Source organism: Theropithecus gelada, chromosome 2 (assembly GCF_003255815.1).
Source record: "Theropithecus gelada isolate Dixy chromosome 2, Tgel_1.0, whole genome shotgun sequence".
NCBI classification, from domain to species: domain Eukaryota; kingdom Metazoa; phylum Chordata; class Mammalia; order Primates; family Cercopithecidae; genus Theropithecus; species Theropithecus gelada.
In genome coordinates, this window is record NC_037669.1 from 155,682,166 (window position 1) to 155,702,134 (window position 19,969).

A 19,969-nucleotide genomic window follows, 5' to 3' on the forward strand; every position below is an offset into this window, starting at 1 on the left:
GAGAGTGATCACAGAGAGAACAAAACAGTCTCTTAGCCTCAGGAGTCAGAATTCTTCATTTCTACTACATTATATTCATCACAGATACTTTACGTAGTATACCCACACTCAAGAAAAGGGGAATGAAAGGAGCAAAGAATTTATGGACATCCTTCAAAACTACCACAAGAGTTGTAATTTTACTGTGTCGTATGTGATTATTCACATGTATATATTATGTATTATGATCTATCAGAGTGGTGTCAGCAGTCAAAGTGGATTGGAGCGCTAGAACCCAAAGAGGAGACAAGTCATCTAGGGAGTTTTTCTAGCTACAGAATAGGCTCTCTGGCCACACATTGTCAAATTGCAAATCTAGAAAAGGATATTTACATTTTTAAAGTTAAGATGAGAAGGATTGGACTGGCATCTGAAGTAGACAAGGACTGGGATTCCTAGAAAACATGTGGTATGAAAATACTGGCAATGTGAAACCAACCCAAATGTCCATCAGTGATAGACTAGATAAAGCAAATGTCGTACATATAGTTCATGGAATACGATGTAGCTGTAAAAAGGAGTGAGATCATGTCCTTTCCAAGGACATGGATGAAGCTGGAAGCCATTATCCTCAGCAAACTAACACAGGAGCAGAAAACCAAACACCATATGTTTTCACTCTTAAGTGGGAGCTGAACATTGAGAACACATGGACACACACAGGGGAACAGCACACACCAGGGCCTGTTGGGAGTTGGGGGTGAGGGGAGGGAACTTAGAGGATGGGTCAGTAGGTGCAGCAAACCACCATGGCACATGTGTACCTGTGTAACAAACCTGCACGTTCTGCACTTATAACCTGCTTTTTTTTTTTTTTTTTTTTTTAGCAGAAATTAAAAAAAAAAAAATCGGCATTGCATATAGAGAACCTGTGTTCTGAGAACATAAGCGGTTCAGTAGTCTAGTCGGTGAAACAACAAAGACATTAGAAATTAGGCATAGATGTAGAGATGGGTGTAAAAAATGTTTTGAACAGGATTTCCCTGCTGAAGATGTAAAGATAAGACTTGATGTTCTCTAGCCTGTTGCAGTCGTTCATAATCTCAGTATTAGTGGTAATTCTAAGAATTAACCTAACTCTAAGAGTTAGATGGAAAAGTTAGATGGAAGAATGATTTCACTGTGTATATGTGCAGTTACCATACTCGATAGTCACTAAGTTTTAATCAGCATGCTGTGCCTATTGATTTTGTCCTCATCCTGCTTCCATGAAATTGTGTAATAAGACTTAGCCTGGTTTTTATAGAATTGTCTTTTACAAGGGTAGTATAGCAGAGGAAAAATGTAATGGATCCTTGGCGGAAATACTACTTGGTAGGACTGAAAGAGCTAAAATGATATGATTTGGGTGTTTTATAGATATATTTTATAGTTGTTTTGATTTTTGAGGGGAGTTTTATTTTTGCTACTGTTAACTTGTTTTTGTTTGGACATCCCAATAGAAAACAAAGTGTACAAAGCTGTAGCTCAGAGATGGAAATTTTTAAATAGTAGGATAATACCAAGTGTCAGGCAAGGATATGAAACACTGATTTAGACATTTTAAAATATCTAATAAAGTTGAAGATGTGCATTGCTTCTCACCCAATAATTTCACTTGTAGGTATCAAAACAGTGTCTCACAGATGTTGATTATGTCCTACATTAGGTACACAGTAGCTTCAAGAAAGAATACTTACTTGCCTACTACATGTGGAGCATTTTGGTATTTTCTGTCCCATATACTTTTATGTGTTTGTTGTCACTCACTGAATCAATTTTATAATGTGCTAATGGGTCCCAATGCAGTATTTTTAAAACACTGCTCTAGGGAAACTCCCTTCACAGGGAGAAGCATACAAGAATATTCACGGAATCATTGTTAGTAAAAGCAAAACCTTGGAAACAACTTAAATTTCTATTAGTAAGATAATATATAATTTATAATATGTTTATAGAAAGAAAGAGTGGACATTGGCTAAAATTAAAACATCAGAGCTTTATAAACCAGTATGCATAAATTGCAGAATATGATTTGTGAAAAAAGCAAGTTGGAGAAGGATGCCTACAGGATAATATTTATGTAAAACAATACATATGACATTAAACAGAGAGAGAATTGATATTCACTGAATCAAGGGCGGTCATTTACTCTTGGGAAGGGAGATGTATCAGAGGTATATAGGAATTTTTAACTGTATTACATGTCTTAGCTGAGCAGTGGATATGCAGTTATTCATTATATTGTTCTCTGTGCCTTGTTTTATGTCTGAAATTTTTTGTCTGAAAAAAGAAATATTCTTGTCCCACACGTGTTCAGTATTATGTAGGTCTAGGAACACCTCACAGTTTATAGTAGAGCTGCTTTTTTTTTTTTTTTTTTTTTTTTTGGGAGACAGAATCTTGCTCTGTCACCCAGGCTGGAGTGCAGTGGCATGATCTCAGCTCACTGCAGTCTCCGCCTCCTGGGATTCAAATGATTCTCCTACCTCAGCCTCCCAAGTAGCTGGGACTACAGGGGCGCACCACCATGCCAGCTAATTTTTTGTATTTTTAGTAGAAATGGAGTTTCACCATATTAGCCAGGATGGTCTCGATCTCGTGACCCGCCCACCTCAGCCTCCCAAAGTGCTGGGATTACAGGCGTGAGCCACTGTGCCCAGCCAGTAGAGCTGCTTTTTACACTATATTCATTATAAATGTCTAGATTGATGAAACTAAAGTGAAAGATTATAATAGCCAACATTTAATGGAAGGATTAATGGATGCCAAGTACAATTCTAAATCTTTTATTTGTATTAAGTGATTTTATTTTCATAGTAACTGTGAGCTAGGTGGTACTATTACAACTATTTTAGAGATGAGGAAACCTAAGAAAAAGGGAATTGCCCAAGGTCACACAGCTAGTAAATAGCAGAACCAGGATTTGAACTCAGGATGTCTTTCTCAAGAGCCTGTACTTTTAGCTACTATGTTATACAACCTCTCCATGAGAAAGAGATACTATCAAAAAATGTAGGAAAACTAAAGGTTGTAATTGGCAGTATGGCTTGGGAAGAGAATGTTTTCCCCATTTTTATCCTCAAGCAACGACAGGAGCCGAGAGAGAACTGAGACTTAGAGCAAGGAATTTTATCACCAAAGAGAAACTAAGAAAAGTGCCTTAATTATCATTAAAATTTTAGCTAAAATGATAGATTATTGCCTTTTGTAAATTGGATAATTAAAAATTACTTAAAATTTTAACATTTGTGAATGGTAAATCAGGAACTTTGATGGTTGATCTACAAAAGAAAATTAGGATTTATGATATTATACTTACTATTTTCTTAAAGCTAAGGCGAATAACCTTGTGATGAAAGATTATAAAAATGTTAACATTGTATTTGTTTACAATTCACAGATATTAGAGTAAGAAAGTCATCCTAGGAGGGTTATATTGGCTGCCTACTTATAGTGAGGTGAAAAGCCATCTAGGCAATGAGCCAGAATTCTGACTTTTGGGGTTGTTCTGCCATAACTTCACAGTATTGCCACCAAGATGGTTACCATTGTGACTAGAGGTGGATTATTCTTCCCTGTGTCTCAGCCTAAAAAATAAATTACTACAGATGAAAGACCTGTGCCTTTAATAAAGTGGGCTTTTTCTTTTAATTCATTACATGTGTGCTAACTTATAAAGATTCCCAATTCTGGCTGGTCGCAGTGGCTCATGCCTGTAATTCCAGCATTTTGGGAGACCAAGGTGGGTGGATCACTTGAGGTCAGGAGTTTGAGACCACCGTGGTCAATATGATGAAACCCCATCTCTACTAAAACTACAAAAATCACCCAGGTGGGGTGGCTTGCACCTGTAGTCCCAGCTACTTGGGAGGCTGAGGCAGGAGAATCACTTGAACCTGGGAGGCAGAAGTTGCAGTGAGCCAAAATCATGTCACTGCACTCCAGCCTGGGCAACAGAGCGAGACTCCATTTAATAGTATTTTTTTAAAAAAAAAGATTAACAGTTCTTTTGAGAAACATTATTCTGTACTTGGATGTTTTTACTCTGATTTTCTTAGAAAGTTTAACATGTTTCTTGGCTCTAATAGTTGTGAGGCTCTCAGAAAGCTCCAAATGTCATTGTCTAGCCCAGTGAAAACAGTAATTGGGCCAAAATAGTTTCATAGAAGCTTTTTTCCCCAGTTTGGTATTAGTAGTGTTTATTTTATAGAAAACATGAAAAACAGAAGATACTTAAGTTGGAGGCCATTCAGAATGCAAATATATACAAACAGCATTAGAAATATTTATTGCTTATGGAAAGTGAGTATGAATGCATTCTAGCTTTGTATATTAATTCGAGATTGTCTTACTTCTCTCTCTCTCTCTCTCTCTCCCCCTCTCTAGTGATGCTATAGCTGAAATTAGAGCCATTTGTATTGAAGAAATTGGAGTGTGGATGAAAATGTATAGTGATGCCTTCCTAAATGACAGTTACCTAAAATATGTTGGCTGGACTCTTCATGACAGGGTAAGTTACTCTGTTCTAACTTTGATGGAAGTTATGCTTGTCTCAGTACTAAAATGCTAGGAATCAAATTGACAGCAGTTGATTTTTCAGGAGTTGTAATCATATGGAAATTTTATGATGATGCAGCTGAATAACTATTTACTTGATGATTCTGATGAAACTTGAAGCATTTGCCCACAGGTGAAGACCCTATGTTATTTAGTTACAATATTGCCTTGAACCAAGTTTGACAACCTGGTATATATCAAGTTTTCGGAGAAAGAAAATCGTTATATTCTTTTTCTAATTCAGAATCAAAGGAGAATTCTTTTTTTTTTAATATATAAAAACCAGGCTTTTTTTTTTTTTTTTTTTTTTAAATTTTCTAGGACCATATCATAGTAGAGTGCTTTATCAGACTTGAATAGATTTGTTGGATTTTAGAGTATTTGATCTAAAAATCTAATTCTCCCTTCTGACTTTAAAAGGAATCCTTCATATAAGTAATCCTAAATAAGTAATCCTGAGAATAACCATAGGTAGGAGTGATAAGTTACTGGAATTTGGCCGGGTGTGGCATTTAGGTACTGTAATAGAAATACTATTAGAGTATATTAGAGCCCCAAAGTAGAGCAGTTACCATAAAAGCAACTGGAATTTTCATTCCCATTATAAGTTATTTTACAGTTTTCTGAAGTATTTTCATGGATACTACCTTATTTAATTGTTAAGAAGTTCCTGTGGTGACTTTACAGAGGAACAGCCGTCATCAGCCTTTTGCTCATCTATTGTTGATCCTTTCATTATATATGTTACATAATACTTTTGTTTGCTTTCTACCTATCTTGCCTCCTGAAATACCATATTCAGTGAGCCAGTTCCATAGATCCCTATGGGCTGCCCTTCAATTATTGCCTATTACAATTATTATGTTCCCACCCCCCTTGACTGTGATGGTCAGGAGAAGCTATGTTATCTCTGCTATTCTGGGATCTTCATATCTCCATTGCTGCTGGGAGCCAAATTCTCCATTTGGTCTGTGCTGAGATTTGTCCTTAGTCTGATGACCAGGAGGAAGGTCTGTGTATTATATCAAGACAAGGGCTACTAGCATTGTCCTATAGGCACCTGCCTTACTTGAGGCTTCCATGTAGTCTTTCAGCAAAGGATGGAGTAAGGAGGAAATATATTGTCCTCTAACAAGTGGGCATGAGCCGTATTTTCAGGCCTACAAATTCAGAGGAAATGGGGAGTTCAAGATTCTCACTGCATCTACCCAGATATCCTTTAGACTTTACTTTTTTCATATCATAACTCTTATTTAGACATAAGAGACTTGCCTGGGATTCAGAGTTCTTAAATTCTGTCACACTTACAATTTAATGCTAGGCTTGGTCTTTAGTAGCATTAGTTCTCTATCTAAAGGAGATAAATGTTTCCAAAGAGGCAATACTTGGCTTTGAACTGGTGATGAAGCAGCCTGGCACTGTGATTTTCTCTTTAACCTTTCAGTGACACTCAGCAATAGCCACGCAATTTCACAGTTTTTGCAGTTACTGTTTGCCCTGCTCCCTCCAGTGTAGAAATGTTGCACAAGTTAATGCACATCCCCTTTCAAGTAAAAGTGAAAATCCTAACAAACTGCTATCCTACATCAGGAACTATCAGTACTTCATCTACTACCATTGAGTCTTACCTAATAACAATCCAGCCTTCAATAATCCAATCCCAGAATCCCATTATTGAAGTCTTGATTCCCAGGACCACTCTTGGTTCCAACTATCATAGGTCACATTCCCTGGATGCCAAGCCTGAGTTGGGGACTTTTGTGCTCATGATATTTCAAGGTTTGTACTCTTAAGAGTAACCTATTGGCTGGGCATGATGGCTCACATCTGTAATCTCAGCATTTTGGGAGGCAGAGACAGACAGATCACCTGAGGTCAGGAGTTCAAGACCAGCATGGCAAAACCCTGTCTCTGCTGAAAATAGAAAACTTAGCCAGGCGTGGTGGGCACCTGTAATTTCAGCTACTCGGGAGGCTGAGACAAGAGAATCACTTGAACCCAGGAGGCAGAGGTTGCAGTGGGCCGAGATTGCACCACTGTACTCCAGCCTGGGTGACAGAGCAAGACTCTGCCTCAAAAAAACAACAACAACAAAAAACAACAGGAACCTATAAAAAAGTGAGGAAAGTATGACAAAGCAGGAAACAGACTAATGAAAATGTGGTTTCAGGAGAAGTCTAATCTCAGCTTGATCTCACAGGGAGGTTTGGAGAGTAAATTGTACCTTAGAAGATATCCTGTCCAGAAGCAAGGAGGCTGGGCTGTTTTACACTTATATCTTTCTTTACTGGCTATGGGCCTCAACCTGGGCAAGAGAAGGGGAGTGGTTGGGAGAGGAAAGATGGAGCATAACCTCCTAGGGATCTATGCGCTGGGTAGTTCTAGTAAACCATGATCCATTCTCCAGAGAAAGATAGAGATATTGAACCATTAGCAGTTAACACAGGCGGACGCTGAAGAATTAGCCCAGTAAAGGGGACCTGGACAGGGCATCAGCAGCACCTGCCACAGGCACTTCAGCTTTCCCTTATGTGCTAGTGACTTACCAACAAGTATTACATCATCACATAGCACAGCTCATGGTATGCTAGTGTAGGCTTGAATCAGCTTACGAAAGAGTGATTATGCATCTCTTTTCATAAATGAGTTCATTGACATCTCACTGATAATATTGGCTATGAAAGCACTATTTATATTAAATAAATTTGCAAATAGAACAATTCAGAATCCTGTTCCTCAGAGCTGGTTGGTAAAACTTCTGCCAGCATATCTCTGCACTTAATCCCTACAATAATTTTATAAATGAGAAACCTGAGTATCAGAGTGATTAATAATATACTTAATATACTTATCTTACATGTAGCTAATAAATTATATAAACTGGAACTAAAATTTAGTTGTGTCTGATTCCAGAACTTGGACTCCTACTGTTACAGCACATAGCTTCTTTTAGAGGATAGAAACTAATCCCCTTTAAATCTTTTGAGAGACTTGTCTAGATTTCTAGGTGATCCTGAATGCATTTTGGTCACCATCATCGTGTACTCCAAGTTAATGACTTTATTAAAGACATTCCACCAATAAATAGCACTCCTAGGACTCTTCACTGTGTCATTTTGCCTCTGTTTTAAACATTGTGTTATTTCTGTTTTCCTGACTGCTGTCCCTGGAATATAAAATGAATCCAGTAAATATTTGTTGCATGAATAAATGATGACCTTTTAGTATAAAAATCAGGTCTTTCCATGGGATTATTCAATAATTACATAAAGGGCAAATAAACATACTTTTCCCTAATTATAGGTTTAAAATTCTCTCTCTGTGCCTCTGGATGATGTGGGATATACTACATGTTGAGTCAGAGTTGATAAATACTTGAAATAGGCATAACTTACTCTCAAGTAACTAAGGTGTTTTCAGTGCTTTTTTTTTTTTTTTTTTTTTTTTTTTTTACATATAAGGGCAACACACACTATATAATTCTTCAGTCTCATCCTGTGTTGAGTTACAATATGCAGTAAGTTGAATGGTTAAGCTAAATTTTAGTCCTCATATAGACTTGAAAACTGTAGTGTGGAATTGATTCCTTATGTTGTGCTTTTATTTGTATTTCTGAAGCAAGGGGAAGTCAGGCTGAAGTGTTTGAAAGCTCTACAGAGTCTGTATACCAATAGAGAATTATTCCCCAAATTGGAACTATTCACTAACCGATTCAAGGTAAGCATCAAGAATGATAAGCTTATTTAATTTTTCTCTTTACAAATGCTAGTTACAGCTAGTTTAGCAAATTACATTATCATATAAGTGTTTAGTTCATATTCTTTATTACAGCAGTCCCTAGCCTTTTTGGCACCAGGGACCAGTTTCATGGAAGACAGTTTTTTCCATGGACTGAGGTGGGGGTTGAGGGGATGGTTTCAGGATGATTCAAGTACATTACATTTATTGGGCACTGTATTTCTGTTATTACATTGTAATATGTAATGAAACAGTTATACAACTCACCACAATGTATATGTTTGCACAATCATTGCAGCCCTGAACTTGTTTTCCTACAACTAGATGGTCCCATCTAGGGGTAATGGGAGACAGTAACAGATCATCAGGCATTAGATTCTCATAAGGAGCACACAGCACAGATCCCTTGCATGCACAGTTCACAATAGGGTTCATGTTCCTGTTGTTCCTATTGAAAATCTAATGTCACTGCTGATGTGACAAGAGATGGAGTTCAGGCGGTAGTGGGAGTGATGGAGAATAGCTGTAAATACAGATGAAACAACTTCGCTGGCTCACTTACTCACCTGCCACTCACCCCTTGCTGCGTGGCCCAGTTCCTAACAGGCTACAGACCAGGCTTGGGGACCCCTGCTTTTACTACATGTTCTTTAAATAAACTCATATGAAATAGATAAGTGAATCTCTGCTTTACAAAAGATACTACCATGAGTTCTTATTTATTACCTTTGGAAGAAGGTTCACCTGCTTAATTTTCTTTACAGCTTTTTATAAAGATAGTAATTTTGTAAGTTAAGGCTTACCTGATACAGGGTTTAGGGAATAGCAATTGTTGAGAAAGGTTTTAAATTACAAACATTTATACTAATATCCCCTTTGTGTGAGTAGGACTATGATACTGCAGTTTCAAGAGTAAAGCTTTTTCTTTAACCCATCATTAGTATTGCATATATATCCCAGAATACATTATATTAGGTCTGTCCCAGCTTATTTTCTGTTCATAGTTGGTGTGTTTTACAACTTTTTTTTCAGGATCGCATTGTGTCAATGACACTTGATAAAGAGTATGATGTTGCTGTGGAAGCTATTCGATTGGTTACTCTGATACTTCAGTAAGTAATATCTATTACTGTTTTAACTTTATTGATATTTTAATGCTTTTTCCCCAGGATTTTTAATGTCCTATCTATGTATAGTCCTTATGTATATATTTATCATTTTAGGTTCTACTTCTATGTTTTAAGATTAGATTTAAAACAGTGTTTTCTGTTTTTTTCTGTTTTTGTTTTTTATTTTAACTATTGTTTACTTCTTCCACATAAAAATTACCTAGAGAAAATATCAATGATGTAACTTACCTTTCTGTTTAAAACAAAGCAGGCCCAGTATGTTGGCTCCTACCTATAATCCCAGCATTTTGGGAGGCTGAGGTGGGAGGATCACTTGAGCCCAGAGGTTCAAGAACAGCCTGGGCAACATAGAGGAGACCCTGTCTCTACAAATAATAAAAAAAATTAACTGGCATGGTGGCACATGCCTGTTGTCCTAGCTACTTAGGAGGCTAAGGTGGGAGGGTAGCTTGAGCCCAGGAGGTCAAAGCTGCAGTGAGTCGTGATGGAGCCACTGCATTCCAGCATAGATGATATAGCAGGACCCTGTATCAAAAATAAATGAATGAAAGAATGAATGAATGACTCAGAGAGAAAGAAGGCTGCAAAAGGAAGAACCCTCAAAGGGACAGTTTCCCAAATAGGCTTTTTTTTGGAATTATATAGAAGAAAAAAATAAAGCAATTAAATTGTCTCACTAATATGATAGAGATTTCAAAATAGAAATGTTATAGCTGTATTTCTACGGGTTTGACTAAAAACTAGATAGAATCTATGTGAGAGAATATATCCTAGCAAAGTCGTACATAACAAATCCTCCTCTTCCTATTTTGTGATGGTACATCTATCACGAACTAAATATCTATGCGGGGATCTACTGTTGTTTGAAATCCTTTTACATTTTGGCTCTAACACTGTGCTCTTTATTATTGTGGCTTTATAATACATGTTCTAAATATGGGGTCGTTTTCTCCTCTTTGTCTTTTTTTTCAAAATCTACTTACCTTCTTATGGCTGCTTTTTGTTTGATATGAATTTTAAAAATATACTTGTCAAGTGCCTCAAAAACCCTGCCTGGGATTTTGAATGTTGGAACTCCATTGACTTTTATGATAAATTTAGGAGAATTTAAAGTACTTTGTTATGTTATATCACTTATGCATGAACATGCTGGAATTCTCCTCTTTTTTAAAGAGAAGAATTCTTACTGTATTGCTCGTGCTGGAGTATATTAACAGATGTGATCATGGCACATTAAAACTGCTAACTCCTGAACTGAGGTGATCCTCTTTTCTTAGCCTCACAAGTAGCTGGGATGGCAGGCATATACCTCCATGCCCAGCTGGATTTCTTTCTTTAAATATCATTAGGTCTTAATGGGTTTAATTTTCTCATAGAGGTTGTGCATTATTTAGTAAGTTAATTCTGAAATACCTTATGCTATTTTTGTTAGAATAGTATTTAGTATTTTCTGCTTGGTTACTGCTGAGGAAGAGAACCTTTAATTTTTGTGTTGGTCTAGTATGTGGACCCTATTTGAACTCTTAGGTTCTGAGTTCCAAAATGCATTCTAGTAGTTTGTTGATTTTGTTGATTTTAGTATGTAGATTATCATATAACCTGCAAACAGTTTCAGTTCAGTTTTGTCTCTTCCTTTTCCCTTTTTTTTTTTTTTTTTTTTTGAGACAGAGTCTTGCTCTGTTGCGCAGTCTAGAATGCGGTGGCGTGGTCTCAGCTTACAACCTCCACCTCTTGGTTCAAGCGATTGTCCTGCCTCAGCCTCCCAAGTAGCCGGGATTACAGGCACATGCCACCAAGCCCAGCTAATTTTTATATTTTTAGTAGAGACGGAGTTTCACCATGTTGGCCAGGCTGGTCTCGAATCCCTGACCTCAAGTGATCCACCCACCTGGACCTCCTAAAGTGCTGGGATTACAGATATGAGCCACCATGCCTGACCTGTCTCTCCCTTTTCTAACCTTGTAACTTTTATTTCATTCTCTTGTCTAATTGCATAGACAGCACCTTCAGCACTGTAACAGTGTCACTGATAGCTATTCCTGTTCTTGTCCTAGGAAATCATTTAAAATTATTTGTTTCTGTCATAGATTTTAATATGATAGAAGTTCCTTTGCATTCTGAGTTTTCTGGGGTTTTTGTTTCATTAACGTGCCTAAGTTAAATTAATAGACTTGTCTAATGGTAAACACTATTGCATTGCTAGAATAAATTTTTTTAACATGATATATTTTGTTTTATTTAAATGCAGTATTATATTTAATATCTTAGGATTTTACGTTCGTGTTGATGAGTAAATTTGACATTTTTTTCTTGTCCTTTTCCAACTTCAAAATCAAGGTTGTAGTCTTGTATTCTCTTTGTAAAATACCTTTTTTTGTTTTTTTGGAGACAGAGCCTTACTCTGTCACCCAGACTGGAGTGCAGTGGTATGATCTCAGTTCACTGCAACCTTCACCTCCCAGGTTTAAGAGATTCTCATATCTCACCCTCCCGAGTAGCTGGGATTATAGGCACGCACCACCACGCTCAGCTACTTTTTTTATTTTAATAGAGATGGAGTTTTGCCATGTTGGCCAGGTTGATGTTGAACTCCTGACCTGAAGTGATCTACCCACCTCAGCCTCCCAAAGTGCTGGGATTTCAGGCGTGAGTCACTGAGCCGGGCTGTAAGATACTTTCAATAGTTTCTTGCCCTTTTTTTTTTTTTTTCTCTTCTGAAAGAAGTGTCCTAAGACAGAGATTAATTATTTCTTGAAACTATAAGAGAATTATCTTATTAAAACTGTGACAGTCAATTTCTTTCTTTTTTTTCTTGGATACAGAGTCTCACTAAGTCACCCAGGCTAGAGTGCACTGGCGCAATCTCGGCTCACTGCAACCTCTGCCTCCCAGATTCAGGTGATTCTTATGCCACAGCCTCCCGGTAGCTGAGGTTACAGGCACGTGGCATCACGCCTTATTTTTGTATTTTTAGTAGAGATGGGACTTCACTATGTTGGCCAGGCCCGTCTTGAACTCCTGACCTCAAGTGATCCACCTCCTTGGCCTCCCAAAGTGCTGGGATTAACAGGCGTGAGCCACCCTGCCCAGCCAGTTTTTAATTTCTTTTGTGCAAGGGGTCTGTTATCATTTCTATTTCTTCCGTGATTAACCATCTAAATTAAATTCTATTGGCTGAGCGCAGTACCTCATGCTTGTAATCCAAACACTGTAAGAGGTTGAGCCGGGCAGATAACTTGAGGTCAGGAGTTCGAGAGCAGCCTGGCCAACATGGTGAAACCCCATCTCTACTAAAAATACAGAAAATTAGTCGGGTGTGGTGGCAGGCACCTGTAATCCCAACTACTCAGGAGGCTGAGGCAGGAGAATCGCTTGAACCCAGGAGACGGAGGTTGCTGTGAGCCGAGATAGGGCCACTGCACTTCAGCCTCTGCGAAAGAAACTGTCTCAAAAAAAAAAAAAATTAATTAATTAATTAAATGTTATTTCTTTTGTGTTACTGTTGACATTTTTGCAAACTTTTAAAAATGTTTTATCACAGTTTTATAATTTTATAGTTCATGATCTTCTTATTACTTTCCAAGACTCATTCTTTCTTAATTCTTTTCATCCTCTATTTTATTCGTATTCTCTTTTTCTTCATAAGTCATGTCAGGTTTGTCCATCTTACTGTTTGTAAAGAACCAGGTTCTTTTAGCTCATTTGTTTTTTGTTTTCTAATAACTATATCTAAAGTAATAAATACACCTTTAAGTACTCATGTATGTCCTAAAAATTTAGACATGTAGTATTTTAATAGACAATAATAAATAAATGTCTGTGAAACCTTTAATTACCTTTGTGGTTTCCAGTGTAATTGCAGGTTACTTGGAAGTATGTTTTTATTCTACCCAAATTTTTTTTTTTTTTTTTTTTTTTTGAGACTGAGTCTGGCTGGCTCTGTCGCCCAGGCTAGAGTGCAGTGGCACAATCTTGACTCACTGCAACCTCTGCCTCCCAGGTTCAAGCGATTCTCCTGCCTCTGCCTCCCAAGTAGCTGAGACTACAGGTACATATCAACACGCCTGGCTAATTTTTGTATTTTCAGTACAGATAGGGTTTTGCTGTGTTGGCCAGGCTGGTCTCTAACTCCTGACCTCAGGTAATCTACCCTCCTTCGCCACCCAAAGTGCTGGGATTATAGGCATGAGCCACCGTGCCTGGCTCTAAGATTTTAAGCTGTAGAAGAAGGCCAGACGCAGTGGCTCATGCCTATAACCCCAGCACTTTGGGAGGATGAAGCAGGTAGATTACCTGAAGTCAGGAGTTAGAGAACAGTCTGGCCAACATGACGAAACCTCGTTTCTACTAAAAATACAAAAAATTAGCTGAGCGTGGTGTTGGGTGCCTATAATCTCAGCTGCTCGGGTGGCTGAGGCAGGAGAATCACTTGAAACTGGGAGGCAGAAGTTGTGGTGAACCAAGATCATGCTGTTGCACTCCAGCCTGGGTGACACAGCAAGACCCTGTCTCAAAAAAAATAAATAAATAAATAAAAAGTAGAATAATTGTGGGCATTTTATTTTCTTCTTGTTGAATCTTTATTTTCTGAATTTTGTGTTACTGTCTTTTATACTAAAAGAAGAAACATAACTTTCAAAGTAAGATAAAAGATGAGACAAAAATTATTAAGCCTTGAATTTTATAGTGAACTTTACAAAGTTTAAATAAAAGTAAAACTGAAAATAAACATTTGCTTTAGATCAGATGTTACTTTCTGTATTTTTCAGTGGAAGTGAAGAAGCTCTTTCCAATGAAGACTGTGAAAATGTTTACCACTTGGTGTACTCGGCACATCGCCCTGTTGCTGTGGCAGCTGGAGAGTTCCTTCACAAAAAGTGAGCTGATTATCTTTGAAAACAGATTCTACTTTTCTATGTTGTTTTGTTGTTGTTTTAGAGTTTGTAGGAGAGAGTAATAGTGACTGAACACAGTGCTGAAAATGTCCATCTCATACTCTGAGGGCTATAACAGCCTCATAGCCTATGTATACATTATGAATCACACCCTTCAGGATGCTGTACCTTGTGACATACTCCTTTTTTCTGAAATCTGAGAGGATGATTCTCAGCTAGATGTGAGTGGAGATTGGAGGAGTGCATGAAACTTATGAAAGCTAACATAATTGATAATTCATCACTAGTTTTTTCTTTAAAATTCTGAGATTTGATCTTACTTTCTCAACATTTGTAATCTAAATGTGAAGCAGTATCACCTTTAAAATGCCTCCCAAGTTTTAATGTTTTTTCATTTTCTCCATTATGATGATTGATTATTTATTTATTTTTTAATTTTTTGAGATGGAGTTTCACTCTTGTTGCCCAGGCTACAGTACAGTGGCACAATCTCAACTCACCACAACTTCTGCCTCCCAGGTTCAAGTGATTGTCCTGCCTCAGCCTCCCAAGTAGCTGGGATTACAGTCATGCACCATCCTGCCCAGCTAATTTTATATTTTTATTAGAGACAGGGTTTCTTCATGTTGGTCAGGCTGGTGTTGAACGCCCGACCTCAGGTAATTCGCCTGCCTCAGCCACTCAGAGTACTGGGATTACAGGCGTGAGCCACCACACCTGGGCATGATGAGGATTATTTTAATCAGTAATTCATAGTAATTCTGAAAGTTTTATATATATATAGTTGCAGTTTAATTTTTTTTTAAACCTTATTTTTTGGTAAAGCATAAAGCTAATGAGAGTATATGCATGTGAACACTTAGGAAGGACATTTTTTATTGTGATTTACTGTATATGTTGTATAATTAGATTAGTTCATTCTGTAAAACATTTTAAAATATATTATATGTATGTGTGTGTGTGTGTGTATACATATATATATATTTTTTTTGAGAGATGGGGTCTTGCTGTCTTGCCCAGGCTGGTCTTGAACTCCTGGCCTCAAGTGATCCTCCCACCTCAGCCTCCCAAAGTGTTGGGATTACAGGCATGAGCCATTGCACCTAGCTGATTAATTCATTTTTAAACTATAAACATATTCTTGGTTATATGTGTATATCTTTTGCTTTGCTTTGTGTTTTGTTTTTTTGTTTATGGATTTAAATTACTAGCTTTGAATAATATTCACAGGTGATTACAAAAGTTTATTATATATGCTAACTTCGTATTATGCTGAAATACAAATATAAATCATGGACTAGGCAACTGCTGTGCATCAGTGACTAACTTTGATAATGAGCAGGACTGGCCTCTATCCAGTATCTGCATTCAGTGCTACAATAAAAATTGTTCTCTACTCACTTGTACCTTTCAAAGTGAGAAAAGTTATTTGAGTGTAAGAAATCTCCATTAAGAAGGAAACCAGCTACTTACTGTGCATGCTGGCAATGAAAATGAAGAGGAAGAAAGTCAAGGTTTTCAGGCATGACTTAAAATAATATTGAATTTCCTAGTGACTCTGACACCTCTGGCTAGTAAAATAATGCTGATTTTATATTTATCTTTGGATGTTGTCTGTCACCGCTATCAAGGAGGTACTGTAGCCTTTCTTTTTTCAGGTTTATTATATTCTAATTAGTCTATTCTCCACTTAACTTGTCAAAGAACTTTGTGTTTTTAGAAATAATTTGTTGTTTCTGTAGTTTCAGAGAGAAAATAAACTTGAGATGGGTTCTCTGTATAGTAGAAGCCATAAACTGGTAACTCTTAAGTTAGAAAAAGTCTTACTTAGAATGTACTTATTTTATATCTGTATTATATTTTTCTATGTTTGAAATATTGGCTAAATTTTTTATACTTTAAAAATTGATAGACATTTATAGAGTACATGTGATATTTTGATACATGCATCTAATGTGTAATGGTCAAATTAGGTAAGTAGGATATCCATCACCTCAAATATGTATTATTTCTTTGTGTTGGGAACTTTCCAAATCTTCTATTAATAGCTATTTTGAAATATTCCATAAATTATTGTTAACTATAGTCACCCTACTGTGCTATCAAACACTAAAACTTATTTCTTCTAACTGTATTTTTGGACCCATTAACCAACCTCTCTTTATTCCGCCCTCTGGTAGCAATCATTGTACTGTGCCTCCAGGAGATCAACCTTTTTTTAACTCCCACATATAAGTGAGAACATGAGATATTTGTCCTTCTGTGCTTGGCTTAATTCACTTAACATAATGTCATCTAGTTCCATCTGTGTCACTGCAAATGACAGGATTTCCTTTTTATGGCTAAATAATATTCCATTGTGTATAAATACCACATTTGTTTATCCATTCAAACGTTGATGGACACTTAGGTTGATTCCATATCTCACTACTATCAATAGTACTGTACTGAACATGGCAGTGCAGATAGCTCTTTGATATGCTGATTTTTTTTTTCTTGTAGATATATACTTAGCAGTGGAGTTGCTTGATCATATGGTAGATGTTTTTAGTTTTTTGAGGAACCTCCATACTGTTTTCCACAGTTGCTATACTAGTTTAGCTTCCTACGAACAGTGTACTAGCATTCCCCTTTCTCTGCATCCTGGCCAGCATGTTATTCTTTTGTCTTTTTGATAATAACTGTTGAAAATGAGGTAAGATGATATCTCATTGTGATTTTGTATTTGCATTTTCTTTGTAATAAATGATGAGAGCACTTTTTTGTATACCAGTTGACCACTGGTATGTCTTCCTTTGAGAAATGTCTATTCAGATCATTTGCCCATTTGTAAATTGGATTGTTTTCATTTTTACTAAGGAGTTGTTTGAGTTCCTTATATCCCTTGTCAGATGAATAGTTGGCCAATATTTTCACCTATTCTACAGGTTGTCTCTTTATTGATCCCTTTGCTGTATAGAAACTTTTTTGCTTGATATAATCTCAATTTTCTGTTTTTCCTTTTGTTGCACATGCTATTGAGGTCTTGCCCCAAAACTCTACCCAGACTAATATTCTTAAGCATCCCCAGTGTTTTCTTTCTCTTTTTTTTTTTTTTTTTTTCCAAGACGGAGTCTCACTCTGTCGCCCAGGATGGAGTGCAGTGGCGCGATTTCAGCTCACTGCAACCTCCACCTCCTGGGTTCAAGCAATTCTTCTGCCTCAGCCTCCCGAGTAGCTGGGATTACAGGTACGTGTCACCACACCCAGCAGTTCACTACTATTTATTGAAGAAGAAGCTGTCCTTTCCCCACGATATGTTCTTGGTGCCTTTGCCGAAAATCAGTTAGCTGTAACTGTGTGCACTTATTTCTGGGTTATCTGTTCTGTTGCATTGGTATATGTGTCTGTTTTTATGCCAGGATTATGCCATTTGGGGTAATAAGACTTTGTATTATATTCTAAAGTCAGGTGGTGTAAAGCCTCCAGCTTTTGCTCAAGATTGCTTTGCTTATTGTGGGTAATTTGTGGGGCCATATGAATTTTAGGGTTTTTTTTTTGAATTTCTATAAAAAATGTCTTTGATACAGGGATTGCATAGAATCTGTATATCAATTTGAGTAGTATGGACATTTTAAACAGTCTTAATTCTTACAATCCAAGAGCATGAGATGTCTTTTTTGTTGTTGTTGTTGTTTTTGTTTTAAATATCCTCTCCAGTTTCTTTCATCTGTGTTTTATAGTTTTGTTTGTAGAGATCTTTTACTTTGGTTAAATTTATTCCCAGCTGGGTTTTTTTTTTTTTTTTTTTTTGGTAGCTGTTGGAAATGAGATTGACTTCTTGACTTCTTTTTCAGATTGTTCACTTTTGCTGTATAAGAATGCTACGGATTTTTATGTCGATTTTGTATTCTACTTTTCATAATTTATTAGTTCTAACAATTTTTTGTGCGGAGTCTGTTTTTGTAAATATAAGATTATGCCATCTACAAACAAAGATAACTTGACTTCTTTCTTTCCAATTTGGATGTCTTTTATTTCATTCTCTTGCCTAATTGCTCTGACTAGGACTTTTAGTACTATGTTGTATAAAAGTGGTGAAAGTTGACATCCTGGTCTTGAGTTCTTATAGGAAAGACTTTCAACTTTTCCCCATTTAATGTGATCGTAACTGTGGGTTTGTCTTATATGGACTTTATTATTTTGAGATGTGTTTCATCTTTGCTAGTTTATTGAGAGTTTTTATCATGAAGGGATGTTGATTTCTTTCAAATGCTTTTTCTCTATTGAGAGGGTCATAAGTTTTGTCTTTCTGTTGATGTGATGTATCACATTTATTGATAATGCATATGGTTAAGCTATCTTTGTGTCCCTGATATAAATCCTGATTGATTATGGTACATTATCTTTTTAATATGCTGTTAAATTTGGTTTGCTAGTTATTGTTGAGAATTTTTACATGCATGTTTACTGGGGATATTGTCTAATAGTTTTTGTGGTTGTTGTTATTTTGTCTTTGTCTGGTTTGGCTGACCTTATACAATGAGCTTGGAGGTGTTCCCTTGTCTTCAATTTTGTGAAATACTTTGAGTAGAATTGGTGTTAGTTCTTCTTTAAATGCTTGGTAGAATTCTGCAGTGAAGCCATCAGGTACTGGGCTTTTTTTGTTTGTTTGGAGACTTTTTATTAATGCTTCAATATCATTAATTTTTATTACTGCTTCAATATCATTATTGGTCTGTTCAACAGGTTTTCTATTTCTTTTTTTTTTTTTTTTTTTTTTTTTTTGAGACGGAGTTTTGCTCTTGTTGTCCAGGCTGGAGTGCAATGGCACGGTCTCGGCTCACTGCAACCTCCGCCTCCTGGGTTCAAATGATTCTCCTGCCTCAGCCTCCCGAGTAGCTGGGATTACAGGTGCCTGCCACCATGCCCAGCTAATATTTGTATTTTTAGTAGATACGGGGTTTCACCATGTTGGCCAGGCTGGTCTCCAACTCCTGACCTCAGGTGATTCACCTGCCTTGGCCTCCCAGAGTGCCGGGATTAAAGGTGTGAGCCACCATGCCCGGCAGGTTTTCTATTTCTTTATGGTTAATTTGTGATAGGTTGCATGTGTCCAAGAATTTATTCATTTCTTTTAGGTTTTACATTTTGTTGGTATACAGACGTTTATAATAGTTTTTACCGATCCTTTGTATTTCTCTTGTAACCATTGTAATGTCTCTTTTTCTGTCTCTGATTTTATTTATTTGGGTATTCTTTCTTTCTTTTTTTTTTTTTTTTAGTTTAGCTAAAGGTTTGTTCATTTGTGGTTCCATTTGTCTTTTGTATTTAGTCTTAATTACATTTATTCTCTGATCTTTATTATTTCTTTCCTTCTGCTAATTTTGGTTTTTTGTTTGTTTTTGTGAGTCTTCTAGTTCCTTGCTGTGTTTCATTATTGTCGTCTGTTTGAAGTTTTGCTAGTTTTTTGATATAGATACTTATTGGTATAAACTCCTTTAGAACTGCTTTGGCTGTACTTGATAGGTTTTAGTATGTTGTGTTTCTATTTTCTTCTCTCTCACGAAATTCTGAAATTTCTTCTTTAACCCATTTGTTGTTCAGGAGCGTGTTGTCTAATTTACATGAACTTGAACAATTTCCATT

The 19,969-nt window shown here is 36.7% G+C and overlaps 1 protein-coding gene across 2 annotated transcripts in view; it reads left to right on the forward strand.

The window, feature by feature from the left end:
• STAG1 (stromal antigen 1) overlaps positions 1 to 19,969 on the forward strand; it is a 402,456-nt gene that overhangs the window by 257,342 nt on the left and 125,145 nt on the right. For both annotated transcript variants that reach the window (XM_025375719.1, XM_025375720.1), the window contains exons 10-13: positions 4,408 to 4,531; positions 8,197 to 8,295; positions 9,349 to 9,428; positions 14,216 to 14,323. In XM_025375719.1, coding sequence (XP_025231504.1) covers positions 4,408 to 4,531; positions 8,197 to 8,295; positions 9,349 to 9,428; positions 14,216 to 14,323 — 411 coding nt within the window. The remainder of the gene's footprint in view (positions 1 to 4,407; positions 4,532 to 8,196; positions 8,296 to 9,348; positions 9,429 to 14,215; positions 14,324 to 19,969) is intronic.